Source organism: Lepidochelys kempii, chromosome 3, assembly GCF_965140285.1.
Source record: "Lepidochelys kempii isolate rLepKem1 chromosome 3, rLepKem1.hap1, whole genome shotgun sequence".
NCBI lineage: Eukaryota > Metazoa > Chordata > Testudines > Cheloniidae > Lepidochelys > Lepidochelys kempii.
This window is the reverse complement of record NC_136382.1, coordinates 86189357-86214608: the sequence shown is the minus strand read 5'-3', so window position 1 is coordinate 86214608 and position 25252 is coordinate 86189357. Positions and strand designations below refer to the sequence as shown.

Below are 25252 nucleotides of genomic sequence, written 5' to 3'. Positions count from 1 at the left end.
AGCTGCAGTGGCCAACCACATCCCCAAAGTCTAACCCCTTCTATCAGGGGTCAGGTGCAGTCTGCTATGGCCACTTCTAATGGACAGATGTAGTACAAGGGGGAAAGGGGGGGGGGGGGACAGAGGCCCACCCTCTACCCTGGGTCCTGGCCCTCTCTGCCCTCCTCTGGCAGCAGCCTCCCTGCCCTCCTTCACTGCCCTTGTCTGCCTCTCCTCCCTGGACCACTTCCTCTTCAGCCCCCTTGTACCTTGTGGGCCCTTCTATCAGGGCCTGCAGCCTGGCAGGTATTGGGCTAGAGCTCCCTTCACCCTCAAGACAGACCTTCTCCCTTGAAGGTCCAGGAAAGACTGACTACCTCTTGCCTGGGCAGCCTTTATATAGGGCCTAGCCTGGCTCTGATTGGCTGCCTCTTGCTCGGCCCTGATTGGCTCCCCAAAGGCCCTCTCTGATTGGCTGCCTGTCCGTGCAGCCGCTCTGGCAAGCTGTAGCCCAATCTGGCCTGGAGGTGGGGAACCATCCCACCACAGTGCTACTATAATGTAAAAGTTTACTAGAACTACTACTACTAATTGTCTATGAGAAACAAACAGAGCACACATGTAACAGTGACCTGAACAAGGAGCATGCTGTTTCTTTCCAATCCTGCTGAAAGCTTTAAAAAACATGGGGCCCAATTCAGTAATGTGCCAAGTGCCATTAATTATATGACATTGAGAACCTATTCCTTAGACCCCAGAAAAATAAAATTTACTAGTTATCATATGACCCCTTGCATGTAATATCTTGCACTGGTGCTATGTGGGAGGCAGGTTGTAGAGAATATAATATGGCTCTGAACTTTCAAAATGACACAAATTAAAGAGAAATAGACAACATTAAAATATGCTTCTGTCTGAAATGATACAGAACCTCAGATTACTTGAAAAGAGAAAAATAATCAGTTTGTTTAATTTATGTATTTAGAAGCACTTTGCATAAAGACATTTCCCCTGTTTGTGTGGGTCCTCACATAGCAACAGGTACAAGGATTTTTTTTAAAAAAATATGAGAACATGATTGTAGAACTGTAAACCTCCTCAGTTCCCCATCAATTTTTAATGTAAGAAGCAACTTTAAACTATTTTTTAAATTATGTTTCAAGTTATGTCCCTTTAAACACTGAAATAGTCACTCAGTTTTGTCTGATTTTTCATTATATTTGGAGAATAAGGATCTACAAACGATAAGGCTTGGTCTACACACAAGTGTCATTTTAACTGAAAGTGTTATTTTATACCAATTTAGTTAAACCAGTGCAACTTTGTGTATGGACACTCTTAGGGGCTGGTCTACAAACAGTTTTTGTATCATTATAACTCTCTTGGTTTAGAAACCAATATAGTTAAAGCAGCACAACCTCCTAGTGCTTAATTAGCTGTAGCAGAAAGGGAGGAAGCAGTAAATGTGATATATCTTGATTTTAATAAGGCTTTTGACACAGTCCCACATGAAATTCTCATAAGCAAACTAAGGAAACGTATAGATGAAATTATGATAAGGTGGGCACATAACTGTTTAAAAAAATATACTCAAAGAGTAGTTATCACTAGTTTGCTGTCAAACTGGGAAGACATCAAATCGGGTCCCAGAGAGTCTGTCCGAGTTCTGGGACTATTCAAAAATTTCATTAACGGCTTGGAGGATGGAGTGGAGAGAACACACAAAATTTGAAGATGACACCAAGCTGGGATGGGCTGCAAGCACCTTGGAGGATAGGATTAGAATTCAAAATGCTGTTAATAGATTGGAGAATTAGTCTGAAATCAAAAAGATTAATTCAGTTAAGACAGTGCACAGTATTTCACTTAGCAGTGAAAAATCAAATGCACAACTGCAAAATTAGGAAAAACCGGATTGGCAGTGGTACTGCGGAAAAGGTGTGATGCTGTATTAAATGTGGGAGACATTTCATGATATTGTTCCTACTAATATTATAAAATTGCAAGGAATCTCACCAAATATTCCGTGTAAGGTATCTGTGAAAATGTTATGATTTGCCAAGTATGATAATCTTGTTTATATGTTTGTATCATCTTTGAATTGCGAGTTATAGGTATGTATAGTATATCTGTATTTCAAAACTTGTGCTGTGTTTCTGGGTGACATCCCCAAACAGATGGACATCAGTGCTGAGACTGTTCGATGGCCCATCAAGGGTCATCAGCTGTACAAAGAACCTACTGAAAGCAGCCAGAGGTTACACCTTATGAGTCAGCAGGACTTGTAGGGGCAGGCCGATGGACAGCGGACTCCAAGATTTTTCTTTGCCATGTGCTATGAAGCTTGTGTTTGGGACACAGGACGTACAAGTCACATGGCAAAAGGAATATAAAGGGCAGCTGCATCTTCTCCATTTTGTCTTCATTCCTGATTCTTACCTCCGGAGTAACTTTTCTATAAACAGGTTTCAGAGTAGCAGCCGTGTTAGTCTGTATCCGCAAAAAGAAAAGGAGTACTTGTGGCACCTTAGAGACTAAGTGAGCTGTAGCTCACGAAAGCTTATGCTCAAATAAATTTGTTAGTCTCTAAGGTGCCACAAGTAATCCTTTTCTTTTTTCTATAAACAAAGCCCTGGTCTACACTAGGACTTTAGGTCGAATTTAGCAGCGTTAAATCGATGTAAACCTGCACCCGTCCACACAATGAAGCCCTTTATTTCGACTTAAAGGGCTCTTAAAATCGATTTCCTTACTCCACCCCTGACAAGTGGATTAGCGCTTAAATCGACGTTGCCGGCTCGAATTTGGGGTACTGTGGACACAATTCGATGGTATTGGCCTCCGGGAGCTATCCCAGAGTGCTCCATTATGACCGCTCTGGACAGCACTCTCAACTCAGATGCACTGGCCAGGTAGACAGGAAAAGAACCGCGAACTTTTGAATCTCATTTCCTGTTTGGCCAGCGTGGCAAGCTGCAGGTGACCATGCAGAGCTCATCAGCACAGGTGACCATGATCGAGTCCCAAAATCGCAAAAGAGCTCCAGCATGGACCAAACGGGAGGTACGGGATCTGATCGCAGTTTGGGGAGAGGAATCCGTGCTATCAGAACTCCGTTCCAGTTTTCGAAATGCCAAAACCTTTGTGAAAATCTCCCAGGGCATGAAGGACAGAGGCCATAACAGGGACCCGAAGCAGTGCCGCGTGAAACTGAAGGAGCTGAGGCAAGCCTACCAGAAAACCAGAGAGGCGAACAGCCGCTCTGGGTCAGAGCCCCAAACATGCCGCTTCTATGATGAGCTGCATGCCATTTTAAGGGGTTCAGCCACCACTACCCCAGCCGTGTTGTTTGACTCCTTCAATGGAGATGGAGGCAATACGGAAGCAGGTTTTGGGGATGAAGAAGATGATGATGAGGAGGAGGTTGTAGATAGCTCACAGCAAGCAAGCGGAGAAACCGGTTTTCCCGACAGCCAGGAACTGTTTCTCACCCTAGACCTGGAGCCAGTACCCCCCGAACCCACCCAAGGCTGCCTCCTGGACCCAGCAGGCGGAGAAGGGACCTCCAGTGAGTGTACCTTTTAAAATACTATACATGGTTTAAAAGCAAGCATGTGAAAGGATTACTTTGCCCTGGCATTTGCGGTTCTCCTAGATGTAGTCCTAAAGCCTTTGCAAAAGGTTTCTGGGGAGGGCAGCCTTATTGCGTCCTTCATGGTAGGACACTTTACCACTCCAAGCCAGTAACATGTACTCGGGAAACATTGTAGAACACAGCATTGCAGTGTATGTTTGCTGGCATTCAAACAAAATCCGTTCTTTATCTCTCTGTGTTATCCTCAGGAGAGTGAGATCTAATTCATGGTCACCTGGTTGAAATAGAGTGCTTTTCTTCAGGGGACACTCAGAGGAGCCCATTCCTGCTGGGCTGTTTGCCTGTGGCTAAACAGAAATGTTCCCCGCTGTTAGCCACAGGGAGGGGGGAAGGTTGAGGGGGTAGTCACGCGGTGGGAGGAGGCAAAATGCGACCTTGTAACGAAAGCACATGTGCTATGTATGTAATGTTAACAGCAAGGTTTACCCTGAAAGTGTGTAGCCACTGTTTTATAAAATGTGTCTTTTTAAATACCACTGTCCCTTTTTTTTTTTCTCCACCAGCTGCATGTGTTTCAATGATCACAGGATCTTCTCCTTCCCAGAGGCTAGTGAAGCTTAGAAAGAAAAAAAAACACACTCGCGATGTAATGTTCTCCGAGCTCATGCTGTCCTCCCACACTGACAGAGCACAGACGAATGCGTGGAGGCAAATAATGTCAGAGTGCAGGAAAGCACAAAATGACCGGGAGGAGAGGTGGAGAGCTGAAGAGAGTAAGTGGCGGGCTGAAGACAGGGCTGAAGCTCAAATGTGGCGGCAGCGTGATGAGAGGAGGCAGGATTCAATGCTGAGGCTGCTGCAGGACCAAACCAGTATGCTCCAGTGTATGGTTGAGCTGCAGCAAAGGCAGCTGGAGCACAGACTGCCACTGCTGCCCCTCTGTAACCAACCGCCCTCCTCCCCAAGTTCCATAGCCTCCAAACCCAGACACCCAAGAACGCGGTGGGGGGGCCTCCAGCCAACCAGCCATTCCACCACAGAGGATTGCCCAAAAAAAAGAAGGCTGTCATTCAATAAATTTTAAAGTTGTGAACTTTTAAAGTGCTGTGCTTAAAGTGCTGTGTGGCATTTTCCTTCCCTCCTCCACCACCCCTCCTGGGCTACCTTGGTAGTCATCCCCCTATTTGTATGATGAATGAATAAAGAATGCATGAATGTGAAGCAACAATGACTTCATTGCCTCTGCAAGCGGTGATTGAAGGGAGGAGGGGCGGGTGGTTAGCTTACAGGGAAGTAGAGTGAACCAAGGGGCGGGGGGTTTCATCAAGGAGAAACAAACAGAACTTTCACACCGTAGCCTGGCCAGTCATGAAACTGGTTTTCAAAGCTTCTCTGATGCGTACCGCGCCCTCCTGTGCTCTTCTAATCGCCCTGGTGTCTGGCTGCGCGTAACCAGCAGCCAGGCGATTTGCCTCAACCTCCCACACCGCCATAAACGTCTCCCCCTTACTCTCACAGATATTGTGGAGCACACAGCAAGCAGTAATAACAGTGGGAATATTGGTTTCGCTGAGGTCTAAGCGAGTCAGTAAACTGCGCCAGCGCGCCTTTAAACGTCCAAATGCACATTCTACCACCATTCTGCACTTGCTCAGCCTGTAGTTGAACAGCTCCTGACTACTGTCCAGGCTGCCTGTGTACGGCTTCATGAGCCTTGGCATTAAGGGGTAGGCTGGGTCCCCAAGGATACATATAGGCATTTCAACATCCCCAACAGTTATTTTCTGGTCTGGGAAGAAAGTCCCTTCCTGCAGCTTTTGAAACAGACCAGAGTTCCTGAAGATGCGAGCATCATGCACCTTTCCCGGCCATCCCACGTTGATGTTGGTGAAACGTCCCTTGTGATCCACCAGAGCTTGCAGCACTATCGAAAAGTACCCCTTGCGGTTTATGTACTCAGCAGCTTGGTGCTCCGGTGCCAAGATAGGGATAATGTGCTCCTAATTGCCAAAGTGAGCTGAGCGGCCTCCATGCTTGCCTTGGTATGGCGTCCGCACAGAAAAAAGGCGCGGAACGATTGTCTGCCGTTGCTCTGACGGAGGGAGGGGCGACTGACGACACGGCTTACAGGGTTGGCTTCAGGGAGCTAAAATCAACAAAGGGTGTGCCTGTACATCAAGGAGTATTTCAGGCAGGACTTCACGGAGGGTTCCAATAAGAAATGGTGCACCTAAGTTATCGTTCTTATTGGAACAAGGTGGTTAGCCTGGCCTCTGATTGATACATGGCTAGATTTACCTCGCTGCACCTTCTCTGTGAGTGACTGCAGTGTGATCTAGAGGAATGAGTCCCCTAGACAGGGGAGGAGGCAAATGAGTACAAAACAAATCTGGTCTATTTCTTGTTCTGAGCCACTCCATCTATCTTTTACATCTTTGGCTGGCAGCAGACGGTGCAGAAGGACTGCATGCCATCCACATCTCATGGCTGCTCGGCAGAAGATGGTACAGTACGACTGCTAGCCATCTTCATCTCTTGCCTGCCTGGCAGAAGATGGTACAATACGACTGCTAGCAATCCTCATCTCTTGCCTGCCTGGCAGAAGATGGTACAGTACGACTGCTAGCAGTCCATATCGCTTGCCCGCTCACCATAAGACGGTTCAATAGGACTGACTGCAGGACTAAAGAGAATGACCTGGTCAAGTCACTCCAAATTTAGTCCCTGCGCCCATGTCTGCCCAGGCGCTCCCAGCCGACGTGGCCAGGAGCACCTCGGACACGACGAGGACGACTACCAGTCGTATTGCACCGTCTGCTGCCAGAAGGCAATGGGTTGCTGCTACTGTGCAGCAAAACCGTACCGCGTCTGCCAGCACCCAGGAGACATAGGGTGACGGTTACCTGAGCGGGCTCCATGCTTGCCGTGGTATGGCGTCTGCACAGGTAACTCTGGAAAAAACTCGCGAAATGATTGTCTGCCCTTGCTTTCACGGTGGGAGGGAGGGAACGGGGGCCTGACGATACGTACCCAGAACCACCCGCGACAATGTTTTAGCCCCATCAGGCATTGGGATCTCAACCCAGAATTCCAATGGGCAGCGGAGACTGCGGGAACTGTGGGATAGCTACCCACAGTGCAACGCTCCGGAAGTCGACTCTAGCCTCGGTACTGTGGAAGTGCTCCACCGAGTTAATGCACTTAATGCCCTTAGAGCATTTTCTGTGGGGACACACACACTCGAATATATAAAACCGATTTCTAAAAAACCGACTTCTATAAATTCGACCTTATTCCGTAGTGTAGACATACCCAAAGCTCTGAACAAAGGACTGAATTACCCATCCAAGCTTTGGATGTGTTCCAGAGGGATTCTGAAGCCAGCAAACTCACCAATACTGCTAAGAACCTGATATATGGACTTTGAAGTCTCTGAATGTATCCGATTGCTTTACCATTTAACAACTATCTTCTTGTTCTTTCTTTTTTCCTTATAATAAACCTTTAGTGTTAGACACTAAAGGATTGACTGGCACCATGGTATTTTAGGTAAGATCCAAACTAATATTGACCTGGTTACGTGGCTGACCTTTTGGAGTCAGAAGAACATTTTTATAGTGAGCAGAGTTTTTAAATAACTTCTCACTGGACTGGTCCTAGTTGCTGATTGGGAGCCAGAGAATTGGAATGCAATAAAGGGGGCTGTATGATTTCTTTTTTCGCTTCTCAATAACTTGTGGGGGGAATCAGAAGCACAGTTTGTGACTGGTTGGTGAGTTTAACTTCAGTGTTAACCACCAATTTTGGGAGTGTCTGCTTTCCCTTTTGCAGCCTGCCCTGACCGTGGCATTTTCAGTGAGGGCTGCCCCAGGCACAACGGGTCACAAAAGGATCTGGAGATAATGGTGGATTACAAATTGGATATGAGTCAACAATCCGATACTGTTGTGAAAGAGACAAATGTAATTCTGAGGTGTATTAACAGGAGTGTTGTATGTAAAATACTGGAGGTAATTGTTCAGCTCTACTCAGCACTGGTGAAGCTTCCCCTGAAGTAGTGTTTCCAGTTTTGGGCACCGCACTTTAAGAATGATGTGGACAAAATGGAGAAAGTCAAGAGGAGAGAAAAAAAAAACCCTGAACTATAAGGAAAGATTGGACATGTTTATTCTAGAGAATTGAGGGCTGAAGAAGGATAATGTTCAAATTTATAAAAGGTTATTATGAAGAGGAAGGTGATCAATTGTTTTTCAAGTCCATGGAGGGTAGATCAAGAAGTAATTGGCTTAGTTTGCAGCAAAGGCGATTTTGGCTGGATATTAGGAAAAAACTTTCTAATTTTAAAGATAATTAAGTACTGGAACAGGTTATTTAGAACTCTTGTAAAATCCTCATCATTGGTTGTTTTCAAGCACAGACTACACAAACATCTGTCAGGGTTAGCATAGGTATACTTAATCCTGCCTCAGCACTGTGGAGGAGGAAGAGAAAGACTAGATGACCTCTTGAGGTCCCTTCCAGATCTATATTTCTATGATTCTATAGCAGTATAAAAATGCTTATATTGGTATAGCTAAGTTTATGGTAATAAGCTATACTAGGTGTGGCCAAACCGCTGCTCATGAGCCACATGTGGCTCTTTTATAAAATGCGGCTTGCAGCACCTCCCTCCCCATTCTCCACCTACCAGACCTGGGGAAGGGGGAACTCAGAGCTTCTGCCCTGCAGCAAGGTGTCGGGGCTAGGGGCTTCTGCCAGAAATGAATGGTGCCTGCTGAGAGTGGGAGGGGCACAAGTTAAAGGTTTGCCCTCCCCACCCCCAACAGCCTCCCCTTACCCTCAGTGGTTCTCCCTGCGGCTCCCAGCTATTTGCTGCTGCCTTTCCCCATGGCCATAGCTCCCAGCTTTCCAGCTCCAACAGCTGCAATGTAGGGAGGGGGCCTGGCAGCACCATGTGACCAAGCAGGGCCAGCAAATCCTGGCAAAAATCTAGGGGCGGGACATGTGCCCCCCTGTGCCCCCCACGCATCACCTCTGGCTTCTGCCTAGCAGGGAGGCGGGGGTCTTGGGGCTTCAACCCCATGGGGCATGCCTACTGGGGCTCAGGCCTTCAGCAGGAGTGGGGCTGAAGCCCTGGGCCTAGACAGGTGCCTCCCCTAGGGCTGAAGCCCTGAACCGTCCTGGGGCCAAAGCCCCAAGGCCCACCACCCCGCCGCAGAGCTGAAGCCCTGAGATACACCACCCCGCCGCAGGGCTGAAGCCCCTAGACCCAGCAGGCGCGCCCCGGCTCTTGAACTTCGGAAGATTGTTGTATGTGGCTCAGTACGTTTGGCCCTCTGAGTTATATTGATAAATGTACCTTTATAGCGCTATAACAGTGTCCACAGCAGGGGGTTGCACCACTTTTACTATATGGGTTTCTAAATCAATATAGTAGTGGAACAAAAATTGTGTGTAGATAAGCCCTTAGATGAGTTTAAACCAGGCTTACTCCGGTTTAGCTTGTGTCAGTAAACACGCACATGCTAAACAGATATAACCAGTGTTAATTTCACACAAGAGAGTCCACACACAAAAGCTACAATGGTTTAACTAACCTGGTTTAAGTTAAACCAGTGCAATTTCTGTGTGTAGACAAGCTCTCATTTTTGTCACTTTACAGGATTGGGGCCACTGAAAAGTTCTGCAACTTTTACAGCACCACTTAGATCAGCTTTTATGCACAACCAGATTGTGCTAGTAAATAAAATTACGCATATTCTGGGCTCTTTCCTCCATCTCACTCCACCCCTTCCCCCAAGCTCGCACCCCAACTCTTCCTGCCCCGCCTTTTCCCGCCCAGTTCCATCCCCTGCCCCGAGCATACCCCGTCCCTTCTCCCTCTCCCCACCAGCGCCTCCTGCACGCTGCAGAACAGCTGAACCACGGCGGATGGGAGATGCTGTGAGGGAGGGGAGTAGTTGATTGGTGGGACCACTATGGGCAGGAGGTGCTGGGGGGAGCTGGTTGCCGGTGGGTGCTTAAGCACCCACTAATTTTTTTCCGCCCTGGCAAATGCATGTATCTTGGTTGGGAGCTGCTTGCTTCCTATGGGCTCTTTTCTCTTCAAGCTGTAGGAGCCAGCTTCTCTCATTGGCTTTGATACCCTGATAGAGACGATGGCGCCACCTGTTACGATCACTTGCCAAGATTTCCCATTGGTCAGGATCAATTCCAAATTCCTTCATATCTCACTTGCATGTGTTTTTATAGCAAAGCTTGGGGTGTCCTGTTCTTGTTCCCTCTGATAGCTCCCCATATAGCATGTCCTTGGGTATCCATCTGTCTTCCAACCTACTCAGATGGCCCAGCCAGTGCAGTAGTCTTTGCTTGAGCAGCGCTGTCACACTAGGTAAATTTGCCCTTTGAAGAGCCTCTGTGTTGGTGACTTTATTTTGCCATTTGGTGTTGAGTATGTGGCATAAACAACGTAGGTGGAAACTGTTTAACCTTTTCTCTTGATGAGCATAAGTTGTTCATGTTTCCCCACCATACATGAGAGTGCTGAGGACGCAAGCTTAGTACACTAGCATTTTGGTCTTGATGGTAAGTTTTGAGTTGTTCCATGCTCTTTTAGTTAGTCCGCTAAAGGTGGTGGCAGCTTTTCCAATGCGAACATTTAGTTCTTCATCCAGTGAGAAGTTGGTGGTCACTGTAGAATCTAAATAGAAGTAGTCCAAAAGTTCAGCTATCAGGTTTGTATTTAAGGTAACTGAAGGATCTTGTGGAACCCCCTGTCATAATACAACCATTTTTTTATGCTGATGGTGAGAGCAAATGCCTGACAGGCACTTGAAAGGGCGTCCATGAGTTCTTGTAGTAGATCTTCATTGTGGGCTATCAGGGCAGAATCATAGCAAATAGAAGTTCCCTGATTAGCACCTTTTTGACTTTGGTCTTTGACTTAAGTCAGGACAGGTTGAAGAGTTTCCCATCTGATCTTGTGTGGTGATACACTCCGTCTTTGAAGAAGAAAATTCCAAAGAGTGTAGGGGCAAGAACACATCCTTGCTTCACTCCACTTTTCATCTCAAAGCTGTCTGAAGTGGACCCTTCAAATTGGACAGTTGCTTTCATATTGTTGTGGAATGAACATATCAGACTTAACAGGGTTGGTGGGCAGCCTATCTTTTCTAGTACTGCAAATAGACCTGATCTGCTAACTGTGTCAAATGCTTTGGTTATGTTCACAAAGGTGATGTACAATGGTTGGTTTTGCTCTCTACACTTTTCTTGGAGTTGATGCAGAGAAAATATCCTGTCTATAGCTGATCTTCAAGCCCCGAATCCACACTGTGATTCAGGGTAGACATGATTCACCAGCTGTTGTAGGTGCACTAAGGTGACTTTTGCGAAAGCTTTTCCTGTTTCACTTAGGAGCGAGATACCCCCTTAGTTGTTGCAGTCACCCTTTTTGCCTTTATTTAGGCATAAGCTTTCATGGGTAAAAAACCCACTTCTTCAAAGCTATGCCCAAATAAATTTGTTAGTCTTTAAGGTGCCACCGGACTCCTCATTGTTTTTGTGGATACAGACTAACACGGCTAGCCCTCTGATACTTTTCGCCTTTGTTTTTACGCAAAGTGATGATGTTTGTGTCACGCCTCTCTTGTGGTAACTCACCCTCTTTCCAGAATTTAAGTAGCAGCTGATGAAGATAAGGTAATAGCTGTCTTTCCCACTCTTGAGGATTTCTGCTGGGATGCCATCTTTTCCAGGAGCCTTGCCACTTGATAGCAAATCAACGGCCTTGCTTCGCTCTTCTACAGTGGGCTCCACATCTAGCTCTGGCATGACCTGTAAAGTTGGTATTTGGTCCAGGGAGTTGCTGGTGATGTTTCTTTCTTGTGCGTATAGCTCTGAATAGTGTTCAACCTAATGAGACAACTGCTTGCTTTTATCTGTAATGATTCCAATGTAACTTTACTGTGCCTCACTGGCTCCACAACTTGATATGTAACTCTTTCTTCTGATTAACCATGTCTTTGTGATTTGTCCTTTAGCCTCAGCTTTCTGTTAGTCCAGAGACAAGGAATATTTTGCCTACAGGATCCTTGTGCTGTTTTGTGAGGTAACACTTTGTTTTTCTCACGCCCAGAATAAAGCAGTTGGCCAAAGGCAGAATCTCCTATGTTCAGGCCAGAGTACTGGATCATTCCCCAGAAAAACAGCACAAAGTTTCTATTTTGATTATGATACTTATAACAATAAGTGAATTAAAAGCCAATGTAGGCCAGTGACTAGATCATGGGAGAAGAAGTCAAGACTTCTGGGTTCCATTCCTAGTGTGTACTCTCATTGTAAGATCCTTGGCAAGTCACTTAAATTCCATGCTTCACTTTCCATACCGATAAAATGAGGCTCTAATACTTTTCTACATCACAAGGGTATTTTGAGGTTAAATTAGTTAATGGCTATAAGGGACATAGAGAGTCCCTTGCATGGAATAGATGCTACAGAAGTGAATATTTTTTCACTATAAACGTTAATGTTAAAACTCACTGACACAAACTAGTTTTTCCTTTGTAACGCTGACAAATTTACAATTTAAATAAGACATCTGAACTTATGCCACTTGATTCTGCTGTATTCCCCTTTCAGATTTTGTAGCTGATGTAAGTATGGGCAGTGTTTAATTTGTAATGAAAGAGGAGACAACGCTCAAGCAATTTTTTACTTTTATAACTGGCATGCCAAGCCCAGAGGTGCCACTAGGTTTATGAACTGCCAAGCCTTGAAGTGCTGGCAGAAATTAAACCCTGGGTATGGGAGCACCTGGAATAGATTAAAAAATCTCTTGAAGTACGTATGCTATGATGCCCCACCTCATTGCAGAGACTCCTGAAACTTTGAGGGAAGCACCCATGAAAACCCCAGATATATTTATTATACCTCCCAGCAAAAATTTCCAATGTGCTTATATGACTTCATTTCTTAAGTGAACCTCTATGTGCTTCAGCAGCACTTCTATCTGAAGACATACACCTGCAGAGACCTCTTATAAACTCCTCCTCCTGTGAGGCCTCTTTCCCCTCTGTGGTTTCCATTATATATTCCATACTTCCTTATACTGCAAGAGATGGATCTTTTTCTACTCTTCAGGAAAGGCAGCCTCATTTTGAGTCTAACTGAAATAAACTTTTAAAATCAGTATTTTATATGCTAACCAATGCAATGCCATCTCAGGTTTAGCGAAGTTGCTGGAAAAAGGCTGCTTCTGGCCCTTTAAGAGTTGGAAGAGAAACTGTTCCCTTGCTGAACCTAATTGGCAAATGAATGCTCCAGTTAGGGATCAGCCAACTAAGAGTGAAGCAACAGAGATGATGCAAAAAGAAAAGGAGTACTTGTGGCAGTACTTAGAGACTAACCAATTTATTTGAGCATAAGCTTTCGTGAGCTATAGCTCACTTCATCGGATGCATACTGTGGAAAGTATAGAAGATCTTTTTATACACACAAAGCATGAAAAAATGGGTGTTTACCACTACAAAAGGTTTTCTCTCCCCCCACTCCACTCTCCTGCTGGTAATAGCTTATCTAAAGTGATCACTCTCCTTACAATGTGTATGATAATCAAGTTGGGCCATTTCCAGCAGAAATCCAGGTTCCCTCCCCCCCACCACAGACCCACTCTCCTGTTGGTAATAGCTTATCTAAAGTGATCACTCTCCTTACAATGTGTATGATAATCAAGGTGGGCCATTTCCAGCACAAATCCAGGGTTTAACAAGAATGTCGGGGGGGGGGTAGGAAAAAACAAGGGGAAATAGGTTACCTTGCATAATGACTTAGCCACTCCAAGTCTCTATTCAAGCCTAAGTTAATTGTATCCAATTTGCAAATGAATTCCAATTCAACAGTCTCTCGCTGGAGTCTGTTTTGAAGTTTTTTTGTTGTAATATCACAACTTTCATGTCTGTAATCGCGTGACCAGAGAGACTGAAGTGTTCTCCGACTGGTTTATGAATGTTATAATTCTTGACATCTGATTTGTGTCCATTTATTCTTTTACATAGAGACTGTCCAGTTTGACCAATGTACATGGCAGAAGGGTATTGCTGGCACATGATGGCATATATCACATTGGTGGATGTGCAGGTGAACGAGCCTCTGATAGTGTGGCTGATGTTATTAGGCCCTGTGATGCAGATGATGCAGCCTCCAGTTGTGGGAGACTGTGGGTTAAGGAAGGTTAAAGAAGAGATAAGAACTTTTTGCTCTTCCCTGATAATTATACAGAAACAGAGTATAACGGTTGAGAAATTTATCTAGACAATAAGGGAAGGAAGTAAGTTAGAGCAAACTGCAAAGAAAAAGTTAGCATATTCTAAAGGCAATCTGCAAAGGGGAATGATTTGGCTTATGTCCTTTCCCCCTCATGTTGTATACACAAGGTCTAAAAATGTTTAAAAGGTGGCTTTGGTCTTTACCTTAGAAATACATGTCTTGTCTGCCTTGGAAAACTAAGATGAGAAATTTCAGAGTAACAGCCGTGTTAGTCTGTATTCGCAAAAAGAAAAGGAGTACTTGTGGCACCTTAGAGACTAACCAATTTATTAGAGCATAAGCTTTCGTGAGCTACAGCTCACTTCATCAGATGCATATCGTGGAAACTGCAGCAGACTTTATATATACACAGAGAATATGAAACAATACCTCCTCCCACCCCACTGTCCTGCTGGTAATAGCTTATCTAAAGTGATAATGACCTGATGATCACTTTAGATAAGCTATTACCAGCAGGACAGTGGGGTGGGAGGAGGTATTGTTTCATATTCTCTGTGTATATATAAAGTCTGCTGCAGTTTCCACGATATGCATCTGATGAAGTGAGCTGTAGCTCACGAAAGCTTATGCTCTAATAAATTGGTTAGTCTCTAAGGTGCCACAAGTACTCCTTTTCTTTTTAAGATGAGAAAAGAATTAGTGATATCACTAAGAGAATGAAAGCTGAGCTACTGAGAAAGAAAGGGGTTTATAGTAAGACTGTTTAATCCTTTTTGTGTTTAGTTTCTGTGACTTAACACTTTGTTAAAAATGAATTATTTATTCCAAAGCAACATCTTTGCATCTCCAGTTAAGATGTTAGAGTGTATAACAAATATGCTTGGAGTCCGCCAATTTGGCATTCCTGATCTAAATGAATTCCTGAGGTAAGAAATAAGAAGAAAAAATGCTTTGGTGGTTTTGTGTGACTTTTAGGCCACCTTTATCTATCAACAGAAGGAAAAAGAAAAGAACAGTATTTTAAAAATATTAAATCCATTTCACTTCTAACTGGCTTAGAAAACATGGAAATAGACCCAGTTGAGACAGAAAGCATAGAGAAAATACCAATTTAGTAAAACTGAGAAACTTCTAAGAGCTGTACAAGCAGACAGCACCAGTGTCAAAATATATTCAACAACTGGAAAGTCCCTGAACTGTGAATAAGTACAAAGCTGATTCCTTCTCCTCATCCACCTCCACATTTTACCTGATCAGGGTTTGGTCTGCAAGATCTTTTTCTAAGCTGCATGCATGTTACTAGCATATTCATAGCATGAAAAAGCACTGGAAATAATATTGCCCCAGGACACCAGCCAATTCTTTGACAGTCTTCCCTCCATCCCTATTGGCTGTCACTCAGAGATTCTCTACCTTGTGTAAAACTGCTTGTGCGGCTTCCCCTGTAGGAGCAAAGGAGAGAGAAGAGGGTCTCTTGCAGCTCATCTCTAGCTGCCCAAACCTATCTGTATTCATCCAAATGGATAACTTTTCTTCTTTTTCCCTGCACTCATCAACTTGTCTCCAGTCAGACAGGCTAAGATGAACTGCTCTAATTATTTCCATTTTTATGGGAGAGCTAGAGTTAGAAAATGCTAACTCGTACCCCCACATCAGGAGTTGGAGGAGGAGGGGTTTTGTTGTTGTTTTGGTTTTTTTGCACCAAGTGGGAATTGAACTTCTGAAAATCATCCTTATTGGCCTTATGGGGTTAATCCCGGGAACATTTAGCCTTATATTGTCAGGCTAGAAGTTGGTAGAAGAATGAGAGCAATAGGAATTCACAGGTTTACCACAGTTATATTAAAACTCAGCTTAGTATCAGGTAGGACAGCCAGCATCATCATAGTACAACAGTTATCATGGCCACTTCCTTTTTTTTTTCTTTTCCTTGAGTTCTGTGGCATCAGGACACTCACACGTTCTTGTCAACTGCTGGAAATGGCCCATCTTGATTATCACTACAAAAGGTTTTTTTTCTCTCCTGCTGGTAATAGCTCACCTTAACTGATCACTCTTGTTATAGTGTGTATGGTAACACCCATTGTTTCATGTTCTCTGTGTATATAAAATCTTCCTACTGTATTTTCCACTGCATGCATCTGATGAAGTGGGGTTTAACCCACGAAAGCTTATGCTCAAATAAATTTGTTCGTCTCTAAGGTGCCACAAGTACTCCTGTCCTTTTTGCGGATACAGACTTAACACGGCTGCTACTTTGAAACCTCACATTTAAAGCGAGTTAACATACATTTCCTTATCTGTTACTTATACCCCAGGTTATTAAAACAAATTTAAAATATCACTTACTTTTCACTTCTTTTCTTTCTGTATCTTACTCAGTTTGGACAATGAATAAACTAGGGACTTTCATTTCTATTTCTAATTGGCTTCATTTACTGATTCTAAAGCACCACAATGCTGCCAAAGAATGGCTTAAATTTTTTTTTTAAAAAGTGCTTTCATTTGAATTAAAACTGTAATGAAAATACTTTTATTAATACTAAGTTTTGTAACAGTTTCCTCTCAAAACATGTTGGGCCAAACTGCCTGCTGAGTGGCCCTTTTAATCTATGGACTACATTTGTAAAAAGAGTGAACAGAAGTGAAGGTCCAGAGAAAGACTGAGCCAGCTCTGGAATGTTAATGCCTTTCCCATCAATTGTAGAGCTATTGCCTGAGAGAACAGCCCTGTTACATGTAGGGCACTACTCAAAGTTACAGCTTTACTTAAGACTACTGGTAGGTGATCTGAAATGCTTTTAAAAATTGATTTATGATCCAAGTTCAACAGAATACATGTGTATTTGGCTCACAAATTTAAAATACAGTGTTATTAACTGAGCCTTTTTACCTGTCAGGACCTGAAGTAAAGATACTGTCTCTCCAGGAGTTCAGGAGATCACTTGCTTTAAGAAAAGGAGTATTTGTGGCACCTTAGAGACTAACCAATTTATTTGAGCATGAGCTTTCGTGAGCTACAGCTCACTTCATCGGATGCATACTGTGGAAACAGCAGAAGACATTATATACACAGAGACCATGAAACAATACCTCCACTTGCTTTAAGACTTTGTTGCAGGGAAAACATGCACCCAGATCTTAGGTCTTGGCAGCTAAGTAAAGAACTTAATTTTTGTTTTAAAATTTGCAAATAAATATAGTAGATCTTTGCTTAGCTTCTTAATGATTTGGAGTCTTAAACAGGTTCTTGGCTCTCTGAGATATTTTAATTCACCTTTTAAAACCCCTTACACGTTAAAAGTTTGAGTCTTGTCTGGTTCTAGCCTCATCTATTTAATTACCTCTATTTCAAAGGTGTGATTTTATTTCTGTTCCAATATTAAAGATTTTAAAATAATTTCTCCTTTCATAGGGTTGGCAGATACGATCAGTTCTTTTCCTGAAGGGAATGGAAGGAAGTTAAGATGCGAGGAGGGCCTTGAAAATGAAGACTAGTTTGTTTGCTGCAATAGGGAAAGGGGAACCAGTGTAGCGATGCAAAGAGGGGTGACAAGCTAGGGCAATGATCTTTGCAGCAACATCTGGAATGGATATAGCTAAGGCAAGCCCGTATTTGTCAAAGCCAGAGAAAAGGACATTGTGGTAACTAAGGCTATGTCTACACGGCAAATTACTTCGGTCTAATTTACGTCACTCAGGAGTGTGAATAATGCACACCCCTGAGTGACGTGTTATACCAACCTAAACGCCAGTGTAGAAAGTGCTATATGATCAGGGGAGCTTCTCCCACCAACATAGCTACCACCTCTCATGGAGGCAGGAATTATTAAGCCTATGGGAGAGCTCTCTCCTGTCGACTTAGAACGTATTCACCAAAAGCACTACAGCAGTGCAGCTGCATCAGTGCAGCTGTGTCCATGTGCAGCAGGTAATGGAGGCTGGGGGAGACTAAGCCTCCTGAAACCTCCTCTAATGCTCCCCGCCACAGCCCTGGGGGGCTCACCTGGACTGCTCTGGGTGCCAGTGGGCCAGCCCAGGTTCAGGGCTGGTCCGGGTGCCAGCTGAGGTGCGGGGCTGCGCCAGCAGACTGACTGGTAGTGGGGAGGGGTCTTGGGTGGAAGTGGCAGGGCAGGGGCCTAGCCTCCCTGAATGAGGGGTGCATGCGCCGCCCATGGCTGTGCCGCTGTAGCTGCTGTAGTGTAGATATAGCCTGAGATAATGAGGTCCTTAATAATGAGATCATGAGAGTTTCAGTTGTGTGGATGGATAGGAAAGGCAGTATTTTAGATTTTTTTCTGCATAAGATTTGACCTAGATTGACACAACCATGATGTGAGGATTTAGAGAGAATGCAAAGTTGAATGTTCTGGGCTTGAGAGACAGGGATGGAGGTGTTGTACATTCCCTGAGAAAAGAGGGACTGGAGGATTAAGAGTTCTGTTTTGGCCATGAGTATAAGCTAATGGCTGCAGGTGCACAAGGAAATGTCAGAGACAGGCTGAGGCTTCAGTTTGGATAGAAAGAGACAGGTATAGAATAGATGTGGATCTATGAGCTCTCCGCATAGAAATGAGTTGAATTTGCAGATTAGTTTATGTAGACATAAGGTATAGAGGGTAAAGAGAAGGGGGACCATAGTGAAGCCTTCTGCCCCCCACCCTTCCCCAAATGTTGGAGTGGGGAAACAAGAGGATCTGAAGACCATACTGAAGAAGTGATTAGAGATGCAGAAGGAGGACCAGGAGAGGACTGAGTCATGGACGCCAAGGGAGAATAAGATATCAAAAGAACACCATCAGTGGTATCAAAGACAGCTGACAGGTTGAGGTGAGTGAAGATGGAGTACTGGTTCTGAGTTTAAAAGCTTTAGTGAGGCATTTCATTGGAGTGCAAGGGGTAGAAGCTAGATTGGAAAGGGTCTAGGATGGATTTGGAATGAGGAAACAGATAAAAGGGAGAGAGATGTCAGTTGGAGAGAAAAGTGGTTCAAGGGTGGCATGATTTAAGATGGGAGAGACTGAAGCATGCTTGTATTATGAGGAGAGAGAACCAGGGAAGAGCTGGAGGTTAAGGAGAAGGATAAAGGAGGAGATAAGAGTGGGTGCAACAGAGATCAGGAGGTGGGATGGGGTTAATGAAGATGCTAGAGGACAAGAGCAGACAAACTTCTGTATCAGTGACAGGGAAAAATGAGTTGTAGGAGGGGAAGGGAAGGTGAGGAAAAGGCGAAGGGCTTGTTGCATTTTTGTCAATTTTTCTCAGAAGAAACTGGTGAAATACTGTCAGAAAAGTGGAGGCAGGAGGAGGTGGGGAGTGTTTGAAAAGAGAAACAAAGATGATAAAAAAGACAGCTGGGATTTCAAATGGGAGATAAATTATGGTGGAGAAGTTGGAGTTGCTTAGTTAGGAAGATGACAGAAGTTTAGGATGGGGAAAAATGTGAGAAATGGGAAATACTGAAGCATTATTTTGACCACAGAGGGTAACTCTATAGTGGTTTTATTTTTATTAACACTTTTATTAACACTTCTGAAGTATGTAATTTTATTTAATTATATTGGTTAACATTGGATTGATACCTCTCACTGGGCAAGACAGCAATGTAGCAGCTCAAGATCAGGCCTTATGGATTTTTATTTATTGGTATCTACAAATAAATCCCGGCTGAGGACAGCATCCACCATTAGAGAAGCTTGCATAGTGAGAAGGCAGGCTATCAGACAATTCTGATTCACAAGCACTTGGAGCTATGGCAGAAGCAAAGCTGACTCATGTACCTTTCTAAAAAAAAATGATCATGTTAGAATAATTATGGTCCCCCTTTGCCACTTCAGATACAAGCTTCTTGTCACGACTTTTATAGCCCTTTATGATTGCCGTACCAATCAGGTGCAGGATTTGAATCCAAACACTTACCACTATACAAAATTCGATTTAGAGGTTCCAATTAAGACAAATTTCTTCTACTTACCTTAGCCCCAAACACTAAGTCATGGAGGCCTCCAAACAAGGGAGAGAAGCTTCAAAATAAGCAGAAAAACATTTCAAAAATTAATAAAGTATTTAAAATATTTGAGAGCTCAAAGTAATTTAGTCTCTAAAACTTCAACACTTAGTTTTCACGATGTCTGTTTGAGGACTCCTTTGTAGGCCCAATATATTTAGGACTGATATTGGCCTGGTTATGAAGTTATGTTTTCACATTGTTTAGAATTCACTGACAATACAAAGGCACCAAAAAGCTCACATCAAGACTCAGGTCCATACCTTGCTACATGAGTAACAAGAAAACAGGCCCTCCCCAGAGAACTCAGTCTTTGTTTATAATAATCAGCAACAAGTAGATTCATTGAACAAAGGATATTTCTGGGATGACAAGGTAAAAGTAAAACAAGTATGTTTTGCATATTAGCCAATAGTCTGAGTTTACCACCTGCCATGCCTAGCCAACATCACCTGTCAGTGTTTTGTAGGTGTCATGGCAGAAGTGAGTTGAGGATAAGGTGGCAGCTTTATTGATTTGATGGGAAGTTTTTTCCATGCATAATGGAAGAATTGATAATAGAGGTTTACATTGTTGATAGAGCAAAGTCCTTATGGCACTGATTTTCAGTTAAAAAAAAGCCAAAATGGCTTCTCCTTTAAAAAAAAAAAAAGGTTATATGTGACCATATATCACTAAAATTCTGAGAACAGCTTGAAACATATGTCTACCCTATGTAGCCTGTATCGCTATAATTAGGGCCCTACCAAATTCACAGTGCATTTTGGTCAATTTCATGATTTCAGATATTTAAATCTGAAATTTCATGGTGTTGTTATTATAGAGATCCTGACTCAAAAAAGGGTATGCAGGGGGGGTCACAAGGTTATTGTAGGGGGAGCATGGTATTGCGACCCTTACTTCTGCGCTGTTGCTGGCAGTGGCATTGCCTTCCTAGCTGGGCAGCCGGAGAGCATCAGCTGCTGCCCAGGAGTCCAGCTTGGAAGGCAGTGCCAGTGCCAGGAGCAGTGCAAAAGTAAGGATGGCCTGGTACGGTATTGCGACTGTTACTTCTGTGCTGCTGCCTTCAGAGCTGGGTCCCCTGCCAGCGGCTACCACTCTCCAGCCACCCAGCTTTCAAGGCAGTTCAGAAGTAAGGGTGGCAATACCACGATCCTCCTCCAATAACCTTGCAATCCCCTACCTTTTGGGTCAGGACCCCCAGTTTAAGTAATGCTTGTCTCCCCTGTGGAATCTTTATTTTATAGGGTAAAAGCACACAGAAGACCAGATTCCATGGTCTGTGATGCATTTTTTACAGCTGTAAATTTGGTAGGGCCCTAGGTATAACTATGCTCGCATAGCCCTGTAATGTAGATGCAACCTGTAACAACAGATTTGTTGTAGGAACATCACGTGCCTGAATGACACTGGTTATTTCGCAAAAAGAAAAGGAGGACTTATGGCACCTTAGAGACTAACAAATTTATTTGAGCATAAGCTTTCGTGAGCTACAGCTCACTTCTGAAAACTGGTTATTTTGACAGACCTCATTTTCTGTCAACATAGCTGTGCCTACAGTGGGGTTTTTGTCAGCATAGCTATGGATATCAGTGGTGTAGTTTTTTTGCACCTCTAACTGAAGTAGCTATTCCAACCCAACTTAAATGTACACCAAGGATGTAACCCTTCTCTTGATAATCATGCTTAAGACGGATTTAAGACTAGATGATTCCTCTTACAGAGTAGTAGCCTCTTGGGGATGTTGTCAGGTCGATGGTGAGTCAGGAGTGCACATGGTGTCTCACTCCCACCGCCATGGGCTGGCCGGCCATATAGGTTCACCTCTGTGAAGCGAGTTCTGGGCAAACCTTTGGTTTTGCAACACTTCCTTAAGCCATGGTTCTGCCCTAGTGCAATGTCAGCGTGCAATGCAGGATTTAGTGGACACCTTCAGATCTCTTGTCCTCTTGGTCTGGTCGGGAAGGAAACTAAAGCGTTACCCAGCCGGGCCTCTTCTGCCCGCACTTTATTGGGGGCCGAGGGTGACAGACCCGCCCCGCTCTGCTGCAAAGGGGGTGTGGGGGGGGGGCGGGGGCTACACAGGGAGGGGCAGCTCTCTCCGCCTCTGACCCCTCGGGGGAAGGACAGATGGACCCCCCAGCTCCATCCCCTCCGCAACCGCTCGGAGCCGTCACCTGCCCCGTCCAGGCAACACCACCCTGCGAGGCACGAGGCCGGGCCGAGGGCAGCCGCGCAACACAGAAGGCAGCTCCCGCTCCGCGCTGCCACGGCCCCGGCCGCTCTGTCCACAGCAGCTCCGCCCCAGCAGCGCGTGCCAGGGCCCCTGACTGACGAGCAGGGCAGCCATTCCCGCCTATGCCCGTGGCCCAAGGAGCGAATGGGTGGGGTTAGCCTGGGCCAATCGGGAAGAAAGGTGAGGGGGAAGGCGGGGCCACCGCTTGAGTGGCAGCTCACGAGATAAACAAGTTCCAGGCAGCACCTGAGTCCTTCCCATTCCCCCCGCCCCCCCCCCCCCCCCAGCCGAAGGGCTGAGGCGGCAGCTGCGGCGCAGGCATGGAGCACGGTCTCCCTACGAACCCCCACCTCATGCAGCCGCTGCTCCCCCTCAGCCGGGCAAAGTGAAGAGTCAGCAACTTCCCAGCGCCTGCTGAAACGCTCAACAGCCCAGGGAGACCAGAGCGCAGGCGCTGACAGGGACAGGGTGTTAAGGGACATGCTGGGAAATGTAGTTCGCCCACCGCCGCCTGCCGCCAGGGGCCCTCGGACCCCTGCCGCCAGCTGTACTACCAGTCCCAGAATGCTCCGCGCGACGCTGCGAGCCGCCCCAGTTGAAGCGGGTGGCGGCGGAGGGGAGCAAAAAAAAAAAAAAAAAACCCACACAACAACAAAAAACAAAAAAAAAAAACACACCGCAACCCAAAACAAGGAAATGGTGCAGGGAGGGGGTTCCCGGCGCTGGGGGCGCTGATCCCGCCGCGCCCCCCTCCCCCATGGGTGAGCCATGGATTACGAGTTCAAATCCAAGCTGGCGGCCGAGCGCGAGCGGGTGGAGGATCTGTTCGAGTACGAGGGCTGCAAAGTGGGGAGAGGCACCTATGGGCACGTCTACAAAGCGCGGCGCAAGGACGGGTAAGAGGGGAGGCGGCGCTGGCACGGAACGGGGGCTCCTGGCTCGGTCCCCCGGCTCTCCTGGGGCGGCGGGGAGCCGGGGGCGGCCGCGGTGCCGTGAGTCCCTGGGTGTGCTCCCCCCCCGCCGGCCGGCTCCCGGGGCACCATCTCGACCCCGCAGCTTCGCGCCGTGGGGTGGGCGCGGGGGAGGCTGCGGTTGTCGGTGGCCCCTGGGGGCAGGGGCTGGCGGTGACAGCGGGGCTGGGCGGGGCTGGCTGCCGCGCCCCCCGCCAGTGGGAATTCCCAGAAATCCCCGCCTGCCCCACATATACAGGGGAGCGCGGCTTGCGGGGAATCGGTAGTTGTGCGGCGAGTCCGGGTGCGAAGGGGGAGCTGGCGGGGGGTGGGTGGGTGGGTGGACGTGGACGACATAGGACAAGGGGCGTGTGAAGGTGGGGTTGGCTTTGGGGGGGACAGTGGGAGGGAGAGAGCCAGGGTGTAGAGGTGGGGGGCAGTGGGAGGGAGGGGACAGTTCTGGGGTGAAGATGGGGGTTGGTTGTGGGAGGGGGACAGCCCTGGGGTGAAAGTGGGGAGTGTGTGTGTGTGTGTTGGTGGGTGAGCAGTATCAGGGAGATTGGGGAGAGCCCTTGTGCATGTGTGTGGGGGGTGGTAGGAGGGGGGTGTGGGGGAGTCAGGGTGTCCTGATTGGGGTAAGGGCTTGAGGATGACCTGTGGTAGCCTTGGTAGTAAAGTATGTGTGTGTGTCTCAGTGTCCCTTTCTCCCTGCAAAAGATGGGCACCAGCAATTTTCTGCCCCATGCTCCACCCAGTAACTTTACTGTTTCACTTGAAGTCATGAGGGATGGTGAGGCAAAGGGAAAAATAGGCTAAATAACCTAACTCTTGAAAAAGTTTTGTAAACGTTGTATTAAAGTAGAAAATCCAGCTTTCAAAAAACGTATTTACAAAACATGACTTTGTGTGGAGGTGGTGGTGAGATGCAGGTGCAACTCCACTGATTGGTACATCCGGGCTTCATATAGCTCATAAATGTGCTAATTAAGCACTTATGTTCAGGGCCCCAAGCAGGCCCTGAGTGTTTTAGCAAAAAAAAAAAAAAAAAAGACAAAGCTAACAAACAACCCCGTTCCACACAAATAAACCAAATTAAAGAGTATTCTGGGTATATTCATGCTAGCCAGTGTGTTCTGTATGGGCTGAGTGGAGGTCTCTGTCAAGTGTTGCGTCAAACATCTTATTTTGTTTTTGAATAAATATTTTCATCCCCAACCTCAGAATTGTTAAGGATATGAAATTTATTAGTTGCTCAGTAATGTGGTGGTGGTAAGTGTCCCTTATCCATTTTGTGATACATTTAATAGCACAGTCTAGTACAAATTGAGTGAAGTGGTGCTAAAAAGTTAGGTTTTCTTGTTGTCCTAGTGAGGTAATTCAGTATGTCTACTAAATGTGTGAGGTTTTTAAATATGGAAAATCCCCTAGGGGTATTGTGTGCTACCTGAACACAGAAGGTGCCAATGCTTCATCAAAATTATTTTTAAAATCCAAAAGAATGACCTGCTGTGAATGCTTCTACTTTTCCAATCACTACTGTGTAGAACTGTGCTGTAGTTTCTAATAAGTCTGGTAATTGTTAGATGTTAGCCCTGGCTGGGATGATTTAGTTGGGGATTGGTACTGCTTTGAGCAGGGGGGTTGGACTAGATGACCTCTTGAGGTCCCTTGCAACCTTGATATTCTATGATCCATACTACCTGATAGCTAGGCCGAGAATGAGATGTGCTGCTCTCCTTCCTATTATGCTGCACGGGTGGGATTGTAGTGCCCTAGCTAGCTGTTACTATTCCTTGCTCATCTCATTTCATTGTATTGCAATTCTGTGATTAAAACTTAGCTGTATCTAAGGTTTTAAAAAATCAAATGTTGATGAACACTTCAGACAGCATGAATATTTGCTGGAGAATATAATTCTAAACACCTCATTCAAATCACTCAGACCTATAGGAACATAGGATAGTGTTCAGTGTTTTGTTTTTTTTTTAAACAAAACTATTTTGTGTGTGTGTGTGTGTGTATAAGGGTGTATTTACAGAGCTGCTCTGTACACATTCAGTTTTTAAAGACACTTGTAAGTTCTTATCTTTCCACGGATGACTAATTCTATGTAGACTTCCATCAGTATAGTCAAGTGGAGTTTTGGAAAAGCAACAGGATGTTAAAAATACAAACTGATTATCATTTAAATTCCATTATCACTTTACAAAGGAATGACT

General features: G+C 45.4%; 2 protein-coding genes and 1 long non-coding RNA gene across 4 annotated transcripts in view; 2 read left to right on the top strand and 1 right to left on the bottom strand.

Annotated features, from left to right (window-relative positions):
* The window catches only part of LOC140908936 (uncharacterized), a 34032-nt gene extending 11820 nt beyond the window's left edge, over positions 1-22212 (bottom strand). For both annotated transcript variants that reach the window (XR_012158022.2, XR_012158021.2), the window contains exons 1-2: positions 21569-22212; positions 19815-19863 (exon numbers count right to left, since the gene is read on the bottom strand). This is a non-coding gene — a long non-coding RNA (uncharacterized LOC140908936). The remainder of the gene's footprint in view (positions 1-19814; positions 19864-21568) is intronic.
* LOC144930365 (uncharacterized) lies at positions 2992-4753 on the top strand. The gene is made up of 2 exons (XM_078851923.1): positions 2992-3547; positions 4138-4753. Exons 1-2 carry the CDS (start codon positions 2992-2994, stop codon positions 4656-4658), a joined length of 1077 nt encoding a protein of 358 aa, XP_078708049.1. The 3' UTR covers positions 4659-4753.
* A 351-nt stretch (positions 22213-22563) lies between the features above and the next one.
* Positions 22564-25252, top strand: part of CDK19 (cyclin dependent kinase 19) — a 221192-nt gene continuing 218503 nt past the window's right edge. The window contains 2 exon segments of the mRNA XM_073337045.2: positions 22564-22734; positions 22737-22979. Coding sequence (XP_073193146.2) covers positions 22564-22734; positions 22737-22979 — 414 coding nt within the window.

Excerpts from the sequence above, each read along its gene's own strand:
- LOC144930365 (XM_078851923.1), top strand. The coding sequence starts at position 2,992 with ATGATCGAGTCCCAAAATCGCAAAAGAGCTCCAGCATGGACCAAACGG. Across the intron at positions 3,548-4,137 it reads AGGCGGAGAAGGGACCTCCA|CTGCATGTGTTTCAATGATC; the intron begins GTGAGTGTACCT and ends TTTCTCCACCAG.